This window comes from Pseudophryne corroboree, chromosome 4, assembly GCF_028390025.1.
Source record: "Pseudophryne corroboree isolate aPseCor3 chromosome 4, aPseCor3.hap2, whole genome shotgun sequence".
In the NCBI taxonomy this organism is placed as follows: Eukaryota; Metazoa; Chordata; class Amphibia; order Anura; family Myobatrachidae; genus Pseudophryne; species Pseudophryne corroboree.
In genome coordinates, this window is record NC_086447.1 from 931,663,071 (window position 1) to 931,679,531 (window position 16,461).

The 16,461-nt window shown below is 52.7% G+C and overlaps 1 protein-coding gene across 1 annotated transcript in view; it reads left to right on the forward strand.

The window, feature by feature from the left end:
• Positions 1-883: 883 nt before the first annotated feature.
• Positions 884-16,461, forward strand: part of SMYD2 (SET and MYND domain containing 2) — a 76,125-nt gene continuing 60,547 nt past the window's right edge. The window contains exon 1 of the mRNA XM_063919080.1: positions 884-1,145. Coding sequence (XP_063775150.1) covers positions 979-1,145 — 167 coding nt within the window. The 5' untranslated portion in view covers positions 884-978. The remainder of the gene's footprint in view (positions 1,146-16,461) is intronic.

Below are 16,461 nucleotides of genomic sequence, written 5' to 3' on the forward strand. Positions count from 1 at the left end.
AGTGAGAGTGAGTGAGCAGCCGCTGAGTGCAGCCCCCGCAGTGAGAGTGAGTGAGCGGTCACTGAGTGCTGCCTCCGCAGTGAGAGTGAGTGGTCACTAAGTACTGCTTCCGCAGTGAGTGGTCAATAAGTGCTGCCTCTGCAGTGAGAGTGAGTTAACACTAAGTGATGCCTTCGCAGTGAGAGTGAGTGGTCACTAAGTGCTGCTTCCGCAGTGAGTGGTCAATAAGTGCTGCCTCCACAGTGAGCGCTGCCCCCGCAGTGAGAGTGAGTGGTCACTAAGTGCTGCCTCTGCAGTAAGAGTGAGTGGCCACTGACACGGTGACAGTGAGTGAGGATGAGCAGGTGATTGAGTTCTGCCCCCGCAGTGAGTGTGAGTGGCCACTGGCACGGTGACAGAGAGTGTGGGTAAGCAGGTGTCAGTGAGTGTGAGAAGCCGCTGGCACGGTGACAGTGAGTGTGAGTGGCCGCTGGTACGGTGATAGTGAGTGAGGGTGAGCAGGTGACAGTGAGTCTGTGTGAGTGGTGGACGGCAGTGAGTGTGAGTGGCCGGTGACAGTGAGTGAGGGTGAGCAGGTGACAGTGAGTGAGCAGGTGACGGGCTGGTCCTGGCAGTCAGTGTGAGTGGCCGGTGACAGTGAGTGAGCAGGTGACTGGGGCTGGTCCCGGCAGTGAGTGTGAGTGGCCGGTGACAGTGAGTGAGCAGGTGACTGGGACTGGTCCCGGCAGTGAGTGTGAGTGGCCAGTGACAGTGAGTGAGCAGGTGACTGGGGCTGGTCCCGGCAGTGAGTGTGAGTGGCCGGTGACAGTGAGTGAGCAGGTGACTGGGGCTGGTCCCGGCGCTAGGACCGTGCGGCTCCCGTGGGCGCCCAGCTGCTGTCTTCCCCCCCCCTCCCCCTTCTATCCCGGGGAGACAGTAATAGCAGCTCACAGGCAGCGGCCTCTCCAGCACCCGCACCCAGCTCCCCGCTCCGGCACCATGGGACCGCCCGAGGGCATCGAGCGCTTCGTCAGCCTGGGGAAGGGACGAGGCATGCGGGCTGTGCGCCCCTTTCAGCTGGGGGAGCTGCTCTTCTCCTGCCCGGCCTACACCTGCGTCCTGACGGTCAACGAGCGCGGCAACCACTGCGACCACTGCTTCTCCAGGTACCGAGTCCCAGCCCGGCCCAAGCCGGGGCCTGCTCCGAGCGCCGCCGCCACCAGTGTCCCGCAGGCCGAGTGCCCGCGTACTACAGCACTTACGGCGGCTGCCCAGCTCCGACACGTGCGCCCGCTGAGGTGCTGCCTGCCACTGTGGAGACGCCGGGTCCCAGCGCCGCCCGCTCTGGTGCTGCCTGTCAGACGGTGGTGGACGCCAGGTCCCGGTGCTCCCTGTCAGTTGGGGATGCTGGGTCCCGGTGCCACCTGTCCTGCTGAGGTGCTGCCTATCAGTGGGGGATGCTGGGTCCTGGTGCAACCTGCGAAGGTGCTGCCTGTCAGTGGGGGATGCTGGGTCCCAGTGCCACCTGCTAAGGTGCTGCCTGTCAGTGGGAGATGCTGGGTCCTGGTGCCACCTGTCCTGCTGAGGTGCTGCCTATCAGTGGGGGATGCTGGGTCCTGGTGCCACCTGCAGATGTTCTGCCTATCAGGTGTGGATGCTGGGTCCCAGCGCCACCTGCTGAGGTGCTGCCTGTCAGTGGGGGATGCTGGGTCCCGGTGCCACCTGTCGTGCTGAGGTGCTGCCTATTAGTGGGGGATGCTGGGTCCCAGTGCCACCTGTCCTGCTGAGGTGCTGCCTGTCAGTGGGGGATGCTGAGTCCTGGTGCCACCTGCTAAGGTGCTGCCCATCAGTGGGGGATGTTGGGTCCCGGTGCCACCTGCTGAGGTGCTGGCTGTCAGTGGGGGATGCTGGGTCCCGGTGCCACCTGTCCTGCTGAGGTGCTGCCTATCAGTGGGGGATGCTGGGTCCCGCTGCCACCTGTCCTGCTAAGGTGCTGCCTATCAGTGGGGGATGCTGGGTCCTGGTGCCACCTGCTGAGGTGCTGCCTGTCAGTGGGGGATGCCGGGTCCCAGCGCCACCTGCTGAGGTGCTGCCTGTCAGTGGGGGATGCCGGGTCCCAGCGCCACCTGCTGAGGTGCTGCCTGTCAGTGGGGGATGCCGGGTCCCAGCGCCACCTGCTGAGGTGCTGCCTGTCAGTGGGGGATGCCGGGTCCCAGCGCCACCTGCTGAGGTGCTGCCTGTCAGTGGGGGATGCCGGGTCCCAGCGCCACCTGCTGAGGTGCTGCCTGTCAGTGGGGGATGCTGGGTCCCAGCGCCACCTGCTGAGGTGCTGCCTGTCAGTGGGGGATGCCGGGTCCCAGCGCCACCTGCTGAGGTGCTGCCTGTCAGTGGGGGATGCCGGGTCCCAGCGCCACCTGCTGAGGTGCTGCCTGTCAGTGGGGGATGCCGGGTCCCAGCGCCACCTGCTGAGGTGCTGCCTGTCAGTTGGGGATGCTGGAAAATGACTATTTACCCACACAGACCCCTCCGCCACTCTCATTCTCCCCACATTTTCCCAAGATCTCACTCTGTACTCCCATGTTTCTCAGGCCCTCATTTGGGCCAGACTTTGACCACGTGCCATTTGGCATTAAAATGCTCCCAATTAATCCAAAATGTCCCACTTTCCCTCAGACCAACAAATAGTCCAAAACTCCCCCCCACCCCCCTCACATGTCACTCAGCCAACCCACTGGTGCACCAGGGACCATATAATAGCTTATAGAGTACTAGTGTTTCTTGGGACCCCTGACAGCCCATGTTTTCCTGACCGCCCAGCAGGGCCACGTGTTTTACCAAGTGTCACATTATAAATATCCACAGGTGACCTGGAAAACATGAACTGTTTCGGCTGAGTTTGGAAACCACTAGCTTATACCACCCTGACTAATAATTCCTTCCTTTGGTGTAGTCGGGAACCCCGGTAACGTCTCTTTCCCGCACAGGTAGGAGGGAGACCCCATGGAGCGGCTTTGCGCTTCCACTGTCTACTCTGATTGTAGACGTGATCTCCGTGCCTTGTGCGTGGGAGGTCATATGATGTGGACGACCGCTGCTCTTATAGCGTCTAAGCTTCACCTGCGGCCGCAGCTGTCACAGAATCAGTCCGAGCTAGAGGCCACAGGTGCAGTCCCGGTGGGCCGCCTCTTGTGTAATCTCTGTTTCTCTTACGTCCTAGAGGATGCTGGGGTCCATATTAGTACCATGGGGTATAGACGGGTCCACCAGGAGCCATTGGCACTTTAAGAGTTTAACAGTGTGGGCTGGCTCCTCCCTCTATGCTTCTCCTACCAGACTCAGTTTAGAAAATGTGCCCGGAGGAGCCGGTCACAGCTAGGGGAGCTCTACAGAGATTCTCTAGTAAAAGTTTTTTTTTTTTAGAGTTTATTATTTTACAGGGAGGCTGCTGGCAACAGCCTCCCTGCATCGTGGGACTGAGGGGGGAGCAGTGTCCGCCCTGCGGGGTCTTGAGCCACTGTCTCCGCTGACTGGACACAGAGCTCCAGAGGGGATAGATCGCTCTCCGCCACAGAGGAACGCTCACCCCGGCAGCATGCCGCCACTCCCTTGCAGAGCTGAAGTGTGGCGAGTGAGTCATCGGCTCCCTGGCAAGCGGGAGCCGATGTGAAGATGGTGGCTACAGGGTAGGGAGCGCAGTACTGACTGCGCTCTGGGGGCTCAGTGGTACATGGTGCGGCGCTGTGAGGGGCGCCCTGAGCCGGCGCCTTAACCCTACACTGACCAGAAAGTCTGTCGGGGTCCTCTGATCTCAGCCAGCACAAAATTTTTAGGCCAGTATAATCTTGGAAGAGCGGGAAGACAGCGCCATTAAGGGGGCGGAGCTTCTCCTCAGAGCGGACTCAGCAGCGTTCAGCGCCATTTTCCTGCCTGCAGACACGCTGCCAGTGGAAGAGCAAGTTCCTCCAGAGCAACTCCAGCTATCTATACGGTACCAGGGGGTAGTAGAAGGGAGGGGAGGCTGTGTATAGACTGTGTCATCTATTAAGGGACACAGTCAGCGCTGGTTAAGGGTCTCCCTATACCTGTAATAGCGCTGTGTGTGGGTTGGCTCCAATCTCTGTGTCTCTCTGCCATTCTTAGGGGGGAACTCTGTCTGCCCTCCCCTGTGTGTATGTGGGGTGTGCAAGCAACCATGTCTAGAGACTCATTTGCTGCAGAGGATTTATCTTCTCAGGAAGATCCCATCCCATGTAATCAGGATTGCACTGTTGTAGCGCAGATCCCAGCTATGGAACCGGAGTGGTTAGCCTCTCTTAGGGGGGCGATTTCTGAAAGGGTTGCAAGGACTGAGCATGCAGCTCGGGTATTGCGATCCTCTATGGCAGTATGGTCTGATACTGCTCCCTTGGGGCCCACTGCGGTACATTCTCACAAACGTGCTCTTGCCCAAATTACGCAGGATGACACGGATACCGATTCTGACACAGCAGACGGTTATGGGGATGTGTCAAGGGGGACGGCATCACTTGCTAAGGGGGTGCAGTTGATGATTGAGGCCATGCGGGATGTGTTACACATTACTGACACAGGTCCTGAGCAGGTTGAGGAGGCTTTTTTCACAGACAGTAAAAGCCCCTCTCACCTTCCCCGCTTCTAAGGAATTAAATGCCATTTTTGAAAAGGCCTGGGAAAACCCGGAGAAAAAATTCCAGATCCCTAAAAGGGTTGTGGTTGCTTTTCCCTTCCCGGAGGACGATAGAAAAAAAAGGGAGTCCCCGCCTATAGCTGACGCCTCTGTTTCCAGGCTGTCAAAACAAGTGGTTTTGCCTATCCCGGGATCTACCGCGTTGAAAGACCCGGCGGATCGCAAGGTGGATGCTACGCTCAAATCCATATACACGGCTTCAGGGGCGATACTGCGGCCTACTATTGCCTGTGCATGGATTTCAAAAGCTATAGAAAAGTGGTCAATCATTCTGCAGGAGGACTTGACTACGATGGATAAAGGTGACGTTGATTTGTTTTTACGTAACGTACAGGATTCTGCAGGGTTTCTGGTGGAATCCATGAAGGATCTGGGTTCCATGGCTGCGGAGATCTCCTCCATGTCCGTCTCGGCTTGCAGGGCTCTTTGGCTGCGCCAATGGTCTGCGGACGCGGGAATCCAGGAAGAGTGTGGAGAGCCTACCCTATACAGGTCAGGCACTGTTTGGGGAGGCGCTGGATGCGTGGATTGCCACAGCTACCGCGGGTAAGTCTCCTTTTCTCTCAGCTGCACCGGCTATGAAGAAGCCTTTCTCTATCGTCCTAGTGGATGCTGGGGTTCCTGAAAGGACCATGGGGAATAGCGGCTCCGCAGGAGACAGGGCACAAAAAGTAAAGCTTTCCGATCAGGTGGTGTGCACTGGCTCCTCCCCCTATGACCCTCCTCCAAGCCTCAGTTAGATTTTTGTGCCCAGCCGAGAAGGGTGCAATCTAGGTGGCTCTCCTAAAGAGCTGCTTAGAGAAAGTTTAGCTTAGGTTTTTTATTTTACAGTGAGTCCTGCTGGCAACAGGATCACTGCAACGAGGGACTTAGGGGAGAAGAAGTGAACTCACCTGCGTGCAGGATGGATTGGCTTCTTGGCTACTGGACATCAGCTCCAGAGGGACGATCACAGGTACAGCCTGGATGGTCACCGGAGCCTCGCCGCCGGCCCCCTTGCAGATGCTGAAACATGAAGAGGTCCAGAATCGGCGGCAGAAGACTCCTCAGTCTTCTAAAGGTAGCGCACAGCACTGCAGCTGTGCGCCATTTTCCTCTCAGCACACTTCACACGGCAGTCACTGAGGGTGCAGGGCGCTGGGAGGGGAGCGCCCTGGGAGGCAAATGAAAACCTATTTGGCTAAAAAATACCTCACATATAGCCTCCGGGGGCTATATGGAGATATTTAACCCCTGCCAGAATACACTAAAGAGCGGGAGACGAGCCCGCCGGAAAAGGGGCGGGGCCTATCTCCTCAGCACACAGCGCCATTTTCCTTACACAACTCCGCTGGTCAGGACGGCTCCCAGGTCTCTCCCCTGCACTGCACTACAGAAACAGGGTAAAACAAGAGAGGGGGTCAAAATAGTGGCAAAAATTATATTATAAAAGCAGCTATACAGGGAGCACTTATTATAAGGCTATCCCTGTCATATATAGCGCTTTTGGTGTGTGCTGGCAAACTCTCCCTCTGTCTCCCCAAAGGGCTAGTGGGGTCCTGTCTTCGTTAAGAGCATTCCCTGTGTGTCTGCTGTGTGTCGGTACGTGTGTGTCGACATGTATGAGGACGATATTGGTGTGGAGGCGGAGCAATTGCCAAATATGGGGATGTCACCTCCTAGGGGGTCGACACCAGAATGGATGCCTTTATTTATGGAATTACGGGATAGTGTCAACACGCTAAAGCAGTCGTTTGACGACATGAGACGGCCGGACAATCAGTTAGTGCCTGTCCAGGCGCCTCAAACACCGTCAGGGGCTGTAAAACGCCCTTTGCCTCAGTCGGTCGACCCAGACACAGGCACTGATTCCAGTGGCGAGGGTGACGAATCAACCGTATTTTCCAGTAGGGCCACACGTTATATGATTTTGGCAATGAAGGAGGCGTTACATTTAGCTGATACTACAGGTACCACTAAACAGGGTATTATGTGGGGTGTGAAAAAACTACCTATAGTTTTTCCTGAATCAGAAGAACTAAATGATGTATGTGAGGAAGCGTGGGTTGCCCCCGATAAAAAGATGCTAATTTCAAAGAAGTTATTAGCTTTATACCCTTTCCCGTCAGAGGTTAGGGCGCGCTGGGAAACACCTCCTAGGGTGGACAAGGCGCTCACACGCTTATCTAAACAAGTGGCGTTACCCTCTCCTGAGACGGCCGCACTTAAAGATCCAGCAGATAGGAGGATGGAAAATATCCAAAAAAGTATATACACACATACAGGTGTTATACTACGACCAGCTATAGCGACAGCCTGGATGTGCAGTGCTGGAGTAGCTTGGTCAGAGTCCCTGATTGAAAATATTGATACCCTGGATAGGGACAATGTTTTACTGTCTTTAGAGCAAATAAAGGATGCATTTCTTTATATGCGTGATGCACAGAGGGATATCTGCACTCTGGCATCACGGGTAAGTGCTATGTCCATTTCGGCCAGAAGAAGTTTATGGACGCGACAGTGGTCAGGCGATGCGGACTCAAAACGGCATATGGAAGTTTTGCCGTATAAAGGGGAGGAGTTATTTGGAGTCGGTCTATCAGATTTGGTGGCCACGGCTACAGCCGGGAAATCCACCTTTTTACCTCAAGCTACTCCCCAACAGAAAAAGACACCGACTTTTCAACCGCAGCCCTTTCGTTCCTTTAAAAACAAGAGAGCAAAGGGATATTCATATCTGCCACGAGGCAGAGGAAGGGGGAAGAGACACCAACAGGCAGCTCCTTCCCAGGAACAGAAGCCCTCCCCCGCTTCTACAAAAGCCTCAGCATGACGCTGGGGCTTCTCAAGCGGACTCGGGGGCGGTGGGCGGTCGTCTCAAGAATTTCAGCGCGCAGTGGGCTCACTCGCAGGTAGATCCCTGGATCCTGCAGATAATATCTCAGGGGTACAGGTTGGAACTAGAGACAGATCCGCCTCGCCGTTTCCTGAAGTCTGCTTTACCAACGTCCCCCTCCGAAAGGGAGACGGTTTTGGAAGCCATTCACAAGCTGTACTCTCAGCAGGTGATAGTCAAGGTACCTCTTCTACAACAGGGAAAGGGGTATTATTCCACTCTATTTGTGGTACCGAAGCCGGACGGCTCGGTAAGACCTATTCTAAATCTGAAGTCCTTGAACCTGTACATAAAGAAGTTCAAGTTCAAAATGGAGTCACTCAGAGCAGTGATAGCGAACCTGGAAGAAGGGGACTTTATGGTGTCCTTGGACATCAAGGATGCGTACCTCCACGTTCCAATTTACCCCTCACACCAGGGGTACCTCAGGTTCGTTGTACAAAACTGTCACTATCAGTTTCAGACGCTGCCGTTCGGATTGTCCACGGCACCTCGGGTCTTTACAAAGGTAATGGCCGAGATGATGATTCTTCTTCGAAGAAAAGGCGTATTAATTATCCCATACTTGGACGATCTCCTAATAAGGGCAAGGTCCAGAGAACCGCTAGAGAGGGGATTAGCACTGTCTCAAGAAGTGCTAAAACAGCACGGCTGGATTCTGAATATTCCAAAATCCCAGTTAATGCCGACAACTCGTCTGCTGTTCCTAGGGATGATTCTGGACACGGTTCAGAAAAAGGTTTTTCTCCCGGAGGAAAAAGCCAAGGAGTTATCCGAGCTTGTCAGGAACCTCCTAAAACCAGGAAAGGTGTCTGTACATCAATGCACAAGAGTCCTGGGAAAAATGGTGGCTTCTTACGAAGCAATTCCATTCGGCAGATTCCATGCACGAATTTTCCAGAGGGATCTGTTGGACAAATGGTCATGGTCGCATCTTCAGATGCACCAGCGGATAACCCTGTCTCCAAGGACAAGGGTATCTCTTCTGTGGTGGTAGCAGAGTGCTCATCTATTGGAGGGCCGCAGATTCGGCATACAGGATTGGATCCTGGTGACCACGGACGCCAGCCTGAGAGGCTGGGGAGCAGTCACACAAGGAAGAAACTTCCAGGGAGTGTGGACGAGCCTGGAAACGTCTCTTCACATAAACATTCTGGAACTAAGAGCAATCTACAATGCTCTAAGCCAGGCAGAACCTCTGCTTCAAGGAAAACCGGTGTTGATCCAGTCGGACAACATCACGGCAGTCGCCCATGTGAACAGACAGGGCGGCACAAGAAGCAGGAGTGCAATGGCAGAAGCTGCAAGGATTCTTCGCTGGGCAGAGAATCATGTGATAGCACTGTCAGCAGTGTTCATCCCGGGAGTGGACAACTGGGAAGCAGACTTCCTCAGCAGACACGACCTTCACCCGGGAGAGTGGGGACTTCATCCGGAAGTCTTCCACATGCTGGTAACCCGTTGGGAAAGACCAATGGTGGACATGATGGCGTCTCGCCTCAACAAAAAACTGGACAGGTATTGCGCCAGGTCAAGAGATCCGCAGGCAATAGCTGTGGACGCGCTGGTAACGCCTTGGGTGTACCAGTCGGTGTATGTGTTTCCTCCTCTGCCTCTCATACCAAAAGTATTGAGAATTATACGGCAAAGAGGCGTAAGAACGATACTAGTGGTTCCGGATTGGCCAAGAAGGACTTGGTACCCGGAACTTCAAGAGATGATCACGGAAGATCCGTGGCCTCTACCTCTAAGGAGGGACTTGCTTCAGCAGGGTCCCTGTCTGTTTCAAGACTTACCGCGGCTGCGTTTGACGGCATGGCGGTTGAACGCCGGATCCTAAAGGAAAAAGGCATGCCGGAAGAAGTCATTCCTACTTTGATTAAAGCAAGGAAGGAAGTAACCGTGCAACACTATCACCGCATTTGGCGAAGATATGTTGCGTGGTGCGAGGATCGGAGTGCTCCGACGGAGGAATTTCAACTGGGTCGATTCCTACATTTCCTGCAATCAGGATTGTCTATGGGTCTCAAATTGGGATCTATTAAGGTTCAAATTTCGGCCCTGTCGATTTTCTTTCAAAAAGAATTGGCTTCAGTTCCTGAAGTCCAGACTTTTGTTAAGGGAGTGCTGCATATACAGCCTCCTGTGGTGCCTCCAGTGGCACCGTGGGATCTCAATGTGGTTTTGGAATTTCTAAAATCTCATTGGTTTGAACCACTAAAAAAGGTGGATTTAAAATATCTCACATGGAAAGTGACCATGTTACTAGCCCTGGCTTCGGCCAGGAGAGTGTCAGAACTGGCAGCTTTATCTTACAAAAGCCCATATCTGATTTTCCATTCGGACAGGGCAGAACTGCGGACTCGTCCGCATTTTCTCCCTAAGGTGGTGTCAGCATTTCATCTGAACCAGCCTATTGTAGTGCCTGCGGCTACAAGTGACTTGGAGGACTCCAAGTTACTGGACGTTGTCAGAGCATTAAAAATATATATTGCAAGGACAGCTGGAGTCAGAAAATCTGACTCGTTGTTTATATTGTATGCACCCAACAAGATGGGTGCTCCTGCGTCTAAGCAGACGATTGCTCGTTGGATCTGTAGCACAATCCAACTTGCACATTCTGTGGCAGGCCTGCCACAGCCTAAATCTGTAAAGGCCCACTCCACAAGGAAGGTGGGCTCATCTTGGGCGGCTGCCCGAGGGGTCTCGGCATTACAACTTTGCCGAGCAGCTACGTGGTCAGGGGAGAACACGTTTGTAAAATTTTACAAATTTGATACTCTGGCTAAGGAGGACCTGGAGTTCTCTCATTCGGTGCTGCAGAGTCATCCGCACTCTCCCGCCCGTTTGGGAGCTTTGGTATAATCCCCATGGTCCTTTCAGGAACCCCAGCATCCACTAGGACGATAGAGAAAATAAGAATTTACTTACCGATAATTCTATTTCTCGGAGTCCGTAGTGGATGCTGGGCGCCCATCCCAAGTGCGGATTATCTGCAATAATTGTACATAGTTATTGTTAACTAATTCGGGTTATTGTTTAGGAAGCCATCTTTCAGAGGCTCCTCTGTTATCATACTGTTAACTGGGTTTGATCACAAGTTGTACGGTGTGATTGGTGTGGCTGGTATGAGTCTTACCCGGGATTCAAAATTCCTCCCTTATTGTGTACGCTCGTCCGGGCACAGTACCTAACTGAGGCTTGGAGGAGGGTCATAGGGGGAGGAGCCAGTGCACACCACCTGATCGGAAAGCTTTACTTTTTGTGCCCTGTCTCCTGCGGAGCCGCTATTCCCCATGGTCCTTTCAGGAACCCCAGCATCCACTACGGACTCCGAGAAATAGAATTATCGGTAAGTAAATTCTTATTTTTTCTCCCAACACGTCACAGTCCTTTCGGCCCACTAGGACTAGAAAGAACAAGGCCTCTCACACCTTCTTTAGAGGTGGTCGTGCCAAATCCAAAAAGCCTGCTCCCGCAGGTTCCCAGGACCAAAAGCCTGCTTCTGGTGCCTCAAAGTCCTCAGCATGACAGTGGACCGCACAGCCTGGAAGTAGGTCAGGTGGGAGCGAGACTCCGGCATTTCAGCCACGTCTGGGTGTCGTCCGGCCTGGATACAGGATATCGTGTCCCGGGGGTACAGGCTGGAGTTTCACACTCTCCCACCTCACCGATTCTTCAAATCAAGCTTGCCGGCAGACAGAGCTATTTTACTGGATGCGATCTGAAAATTGGTATTGTCGGAGGTCATTGTTCCAGTTCCACCTCATCAGTTGAACAAAGGTTACTATTCGAACCGTTTTGTGGTACCGAAGCCGGATGGTTCGGTCAGGCCAATTCTGAACTTGAAATCATTGAACCCTTATATCGGGGACTTCAAATTCAAAATGTAGTCTCTGCGAGCGGTTATCTCAGGACTGACAGAGTGGGAGTTCCTGGTGTCCCTGGACATCAAGGATTCATACCTCCACATTCCCATTTGGTCGCCGCATCAGGCTTACCTCAGGTTTGCACTGTTAGACGATCACGACAGTTTCAGGCACTGCCGTTCGGTCTCTCACAGCACCGAGGATTTTCACCAAGGTGATGGCAGAGATGATGGTTCTCTTCCGCAAGCAGGGGGTGAACATAATTCCATATCTGAACGACCTGCTGATCAAGTCATCGTCCAGGGAGAAGTTGTTAAGATCCATTGCTCTTACGACGCATCTGCTCAAGGAGCACGGTTGGATCCTGAACCTTCCAAAGTCTCATCTGGAGCCGACAAGGAGGCTGTCTTTCCTGGGGATGATCCTCAACACGGAGGTGCAGAGGGTGTTTCTACCGGTGGAGAAAGCGTTGGTGATTCAAACAATGGTCCAGGATGTCTTGAAACCGACCCGGGTATGGGTTCATCAGTGCATCCACCTTCTGGGGAAGATGGTTGCCTCCTACGAGGCTCTGCAGTACGGAAGGTTTCATGCTCGGTCCTTTCAACTGGATTTCTTGGACCAGTGGTCGGGATCTCTCCTACATATGCACCAGACGATACGTCTGTCGCCGAGTGTAAGGATTTTGCTCCTCTGGTGGCTGCAACTACCTCACCTTCTGGAGGGCCAAAGATTCGGAGTTCAGGACTGGATCCTTCTAACCACAGATGCAAGTCTAAGAGGTTGGGGAGCAGTCGCTCAAGGGGAAACCTTCCAAGGAAGGTGGTCAAGTCAGGAATCCCTTCTTCCGATAAACATCCTGGAGCTAAGAGCCGTATACAACGGCCTTCTTCAAGCGGCACACCTTCTACAGGATCGGGCTGTTCAGGTGCAGTCGGACAACGTGACCACAGTGGCCTACATAAACCGACAAGGCGGAACGAAGAGCAATGTCAGAGGTGACAAGAATCCTCCTCTGGGCAGAAAGGCACACTGTAGCGATGTCGGCTAGCTATCTATCTATCTATCTATCTATCTATCTATCTATCTATCTATCTATCTTCCTCAGCAGACACGATCTCCATCCAGGAGAGTGGGGCCTCCACCCGGAGGTGTTCGAGGAGGTAACCGGTTGGTGGGGGGTTCCGCACATAGACATGATGGCCTCCCGCCTCAACTAGAAGCTGCGGAGGTACTGTTCTAGGTCAAGAGACCCACAAGCAGTGGACGCACTGGTAACACCATGGGTGTTCCCGTCAGTGTATGTGTTCCCTCCACTTCCTCTCATTCCAAGAGTTCTACAGCTTGTAAAAAGATCGAAGGTTCTGGCAATCCTTCTTGCTCTGGACTGGCCAAGGAGGGCTTAGTACGCGGATCTACTGGATCTCCTGCTGGAACATCCTAGGCCTCTGCCTCTTCGGGAGGATTTTCTACTACAGGGGCCGTTCGCTTATCAAGACATACCACGGCTACGTTTGATGGCATGGTGGTTGAGCGCCAGATCTTAGCTCGGAAGGGTATTCGGAGCGAGGTTATTCCTACCCTGGTACAGGCTAGGAAGGGGGTAATGTCTAAACATTACCATCGAATTTGGAAAAGTATGTGTCTTGGTGTGAATCCAAGAAGTTTCCTGTGGTGGAGTTTCAACTTGGACAGTTTCTCCTTTTCCTGCAAGCAGGTGTGGATTTGGGCCTGAGATTGGGCTCCATCAAGGTCCAGATTTCAGCCTTATCCATTTTCTTCCAGAAACAATTGGCTGTCCTCCCTGAGGTTCAGACCTTTTTGAAAGGGGTTCTGCACATCCAGACCCCTTTTGTGGCGCCAACGGCACCATGGGATCTGGATGTGGTGTTGCAGTTCCTGCAATCGGATTGGTTTGAGCCTCTACAGGAGGCTGAAATCAAGTTTCTCACATGGAAGGCGGTAACTTTGTTGGCCTTGGCTTCTGCTCGACGTGTGTCGGAGTTGGGGGCTTTGTCCTGTAAAGTCCCTATCTGGTCTTCCATGAAGATAGGGCAGAACTCAGGACTCGTCCATAGTTCCTTCCTAAGATTGTGTTGGCTTTTCATATCAACTAACCTATTGTGGTGCCAGTGGCTACTGACTCATCAATTGCTTCAAAGGCCTTGGATGTTGTGAGGACTTTCAAGATTTATGTGAAGAGGACTGCTCGTCTCAGGAAATCTGACTCTCTGTTTGTCCTCTATGATCCCAAGAAAATTTGGTGTCCTGCTTCTAAGCAATCGATTTCTTGCTGGATCAGATTCACCATCCAGCATGCCTATTCTACGGCAGGATTGCCGTGTCCAAAATCGGTTAAGGCCCACTCTACTCGTAAAGTGGGTTCTTCCTGGGAGGCTGCCTGGGGTGTCTTGGCCTTACAGCTTTGCCGAGCAGCTACTTGGTCTGGTTCGAACATGTTTGATAAGTTCTACAAGTTCGATACTTTGGCCTCTGATGACCTCAAGTTTGGTCAAACAGTTCTGCAGGAGCCTCCGCGCTCTCCCTCCCGTTCTGCGAGCTTTGGTACATCCCCATGGTACTAATATGGACCCCAGCATCCTCTAGGACGTAAGAGAAAATAGGATTTTAATTACCTACCGGTAAATCCTTTTCTCGTAGTCCGTAGATGATGCTGGGCGCCCGCCCAGTGCTTCTTTATCCTTCAGTGGTTGTATTGGTTCAGTACTACCTGGTTCCTAGGTAAGTTCTGTGCTCGTTCCTGTTTCAGTACTGTTTCAGCTGTTGCTGAGTCCTCCGGCCTCTTGGCCGGATTTGCCTTGTGTGTGAGCTGGTACGAAACTCGCCACTATCTGTGTAATTCGTTCTCTCGAAGTATACTGTCTCCTCGGGCACAGTTTCTAGACTGAGTCTGGTAGGAGGGGCATAGAGGTAGGAGCCAGCCCACACTGTTAAACTCTTAAAATGCCAATGGCTCCTGGTGGACTCGTCTATACCCCATGGTACTAATATGGACCCCAGCTTTCTCTACGGACTACGAGAAAAGGATTTACCGGTAGGTAATTAAAATCCTATTTTGTCATCTCTTATTGTTACTCGCGGAGAGAAGAGCTGACACTTTGGGGCAGTCTATAAGAAGAACCCCGGCCGGGGGCAGAACATCGGCTAAAGGTGATAGTTCTGCCTTTACTGTACATTGGGTCCAGACAAGACCGTACACAGGCATTTAGCGCATTGTAAGCTCTAATTTTCCCACCGTTGTCTCACAAACCAGCGGAAATTCAAGTGATAAGAGGATTCATCTCCAGGCCTGTTCTCTTACTGTGGGGGGGGGGAAATCCACGTGGGCATGGGCCCTCCGAGTGGAATTAAATGCAGCACTGCAAACCACTAAATATAACATGACAAAGCCATGTGCTATTTTACTGCGTACAAAGCGTGTGCTGGTAGGTGGTGATGTGCCTGTGGTGACTATGGAAACATTCATTTGCAAGAACCGTTTTATGGGTGTAATTCCAAATTGATCGCTCGCTAGCTACTTTTTGCAGCCGTGCAAACGCATAGTCGCCGCCCACGGGGGAGTGTATTTTCGCTTTGCAAGTGTGCGAACGCCTGTGCAGCCGAGCTCTGTAAAAACATTTTGTGCAGTTTCTGAGTAGCTCTGAACTTACTCAGCCGCTGCGATCACTTCAGCCTTTTTGGTCCCAGAATTGACGTCCAACACCCGCCCTGCAAACGCTCGGTCACGCCTGCGTTTTTCCAATCACTCCCAGAAAACGGTCAGTTGCCACCCACAAACGCCTTCTTCCTGTCAATATCCTTGCGATCGGCTGTGCGAATGGTTTATTCATTAAATCCATCGCCCAGCAACGATCCGCTTTGTACCCGTACGACGCGCCTGCGCATTGCGGTGCATACGCCGCATGCAGTGACCGGATTGCTACGCTGCAAAAAAACGGCAGCGGCCGATCAACTCGGAATGACCCCCTACGGCCCTTTCACTTATATGTTATTGCAGATACACGGACAGATAAGACTTTGGGGGACATTTACTAAGCGGTGATAAGAGCGGAGAAGTTAACCAATCAGCAGTTCTGTATAATTTTATAGTTTGCAAATTATAGATTGGTTGCCATGGGCAACTTTTCCACTGGCTCAATTCTCCGCTCTTATCACTGCTTAGTAAATGTCCCCCTTAGTCTGTTTTACTGTAGAACACCGCAGTTGGTTGGACAATAACGGGCCATGTAAGGACAGACACGTGAACATTAGCGCACGGTAAGGGGCCGAGGGTCGCGCTGCTGATGGTTCCCTGGTTTATCTCTCCCCGGCCGGTTTATTAAAAGAAGACCTGTTATGTGAAGTCAGTTCTGCAGACAAGTGACAACTGGTGCCTCAGTCCTAAATAGGAGAGCGGCTTCACGGGTGGAGACAGCTGCTTACATTAACTCCATCCCGCCGCAACGGCTTTTACTGTACTCTGGTGTTTGACAAATGGGGAAGGGGGTTAACTCTTGCCCAAATAAGGGCAACCCTACACCAGGCATTCCCGACCTCGGTGCCCAAGGCACACTTACAGTCCTGGGGTTAGTGCTATCCATGCAATGAAGCAATATTCCCACAGTACTGTAACTATGTTATGTAAGAGTATTGTACTGTAAGTAAAAGCTGGGATAACTGCAGGGACAGTAACACGAGGCTGCCTATGACGTTGTACGCCGTAGCGTGCGGTTAGGTGTCACCTAGCGCGTGCAGGTAGGTCCGGCCGGATTGCCGCCTCTGTAGGCGATCGGTGTTGCGTCGACGCTCGCAGTACGCTGTAGCATTGTCTGCTTGGGAGCAGTTGCAGGAGGACTGGGATAGTCCCTGTGTTATGGGGGATGTTTCAGCTGTTTGCACCCATGTGGCTGATCTCCTATTTAGGACTGACACCTGTTGTCACTTAGCTGCCTCGCATACCATGCTTTATTTTTATAAACCGGCCTGTGAGTGATAAGCCAGGGAACAATTAGCGACATGATACTTAAGCTCCT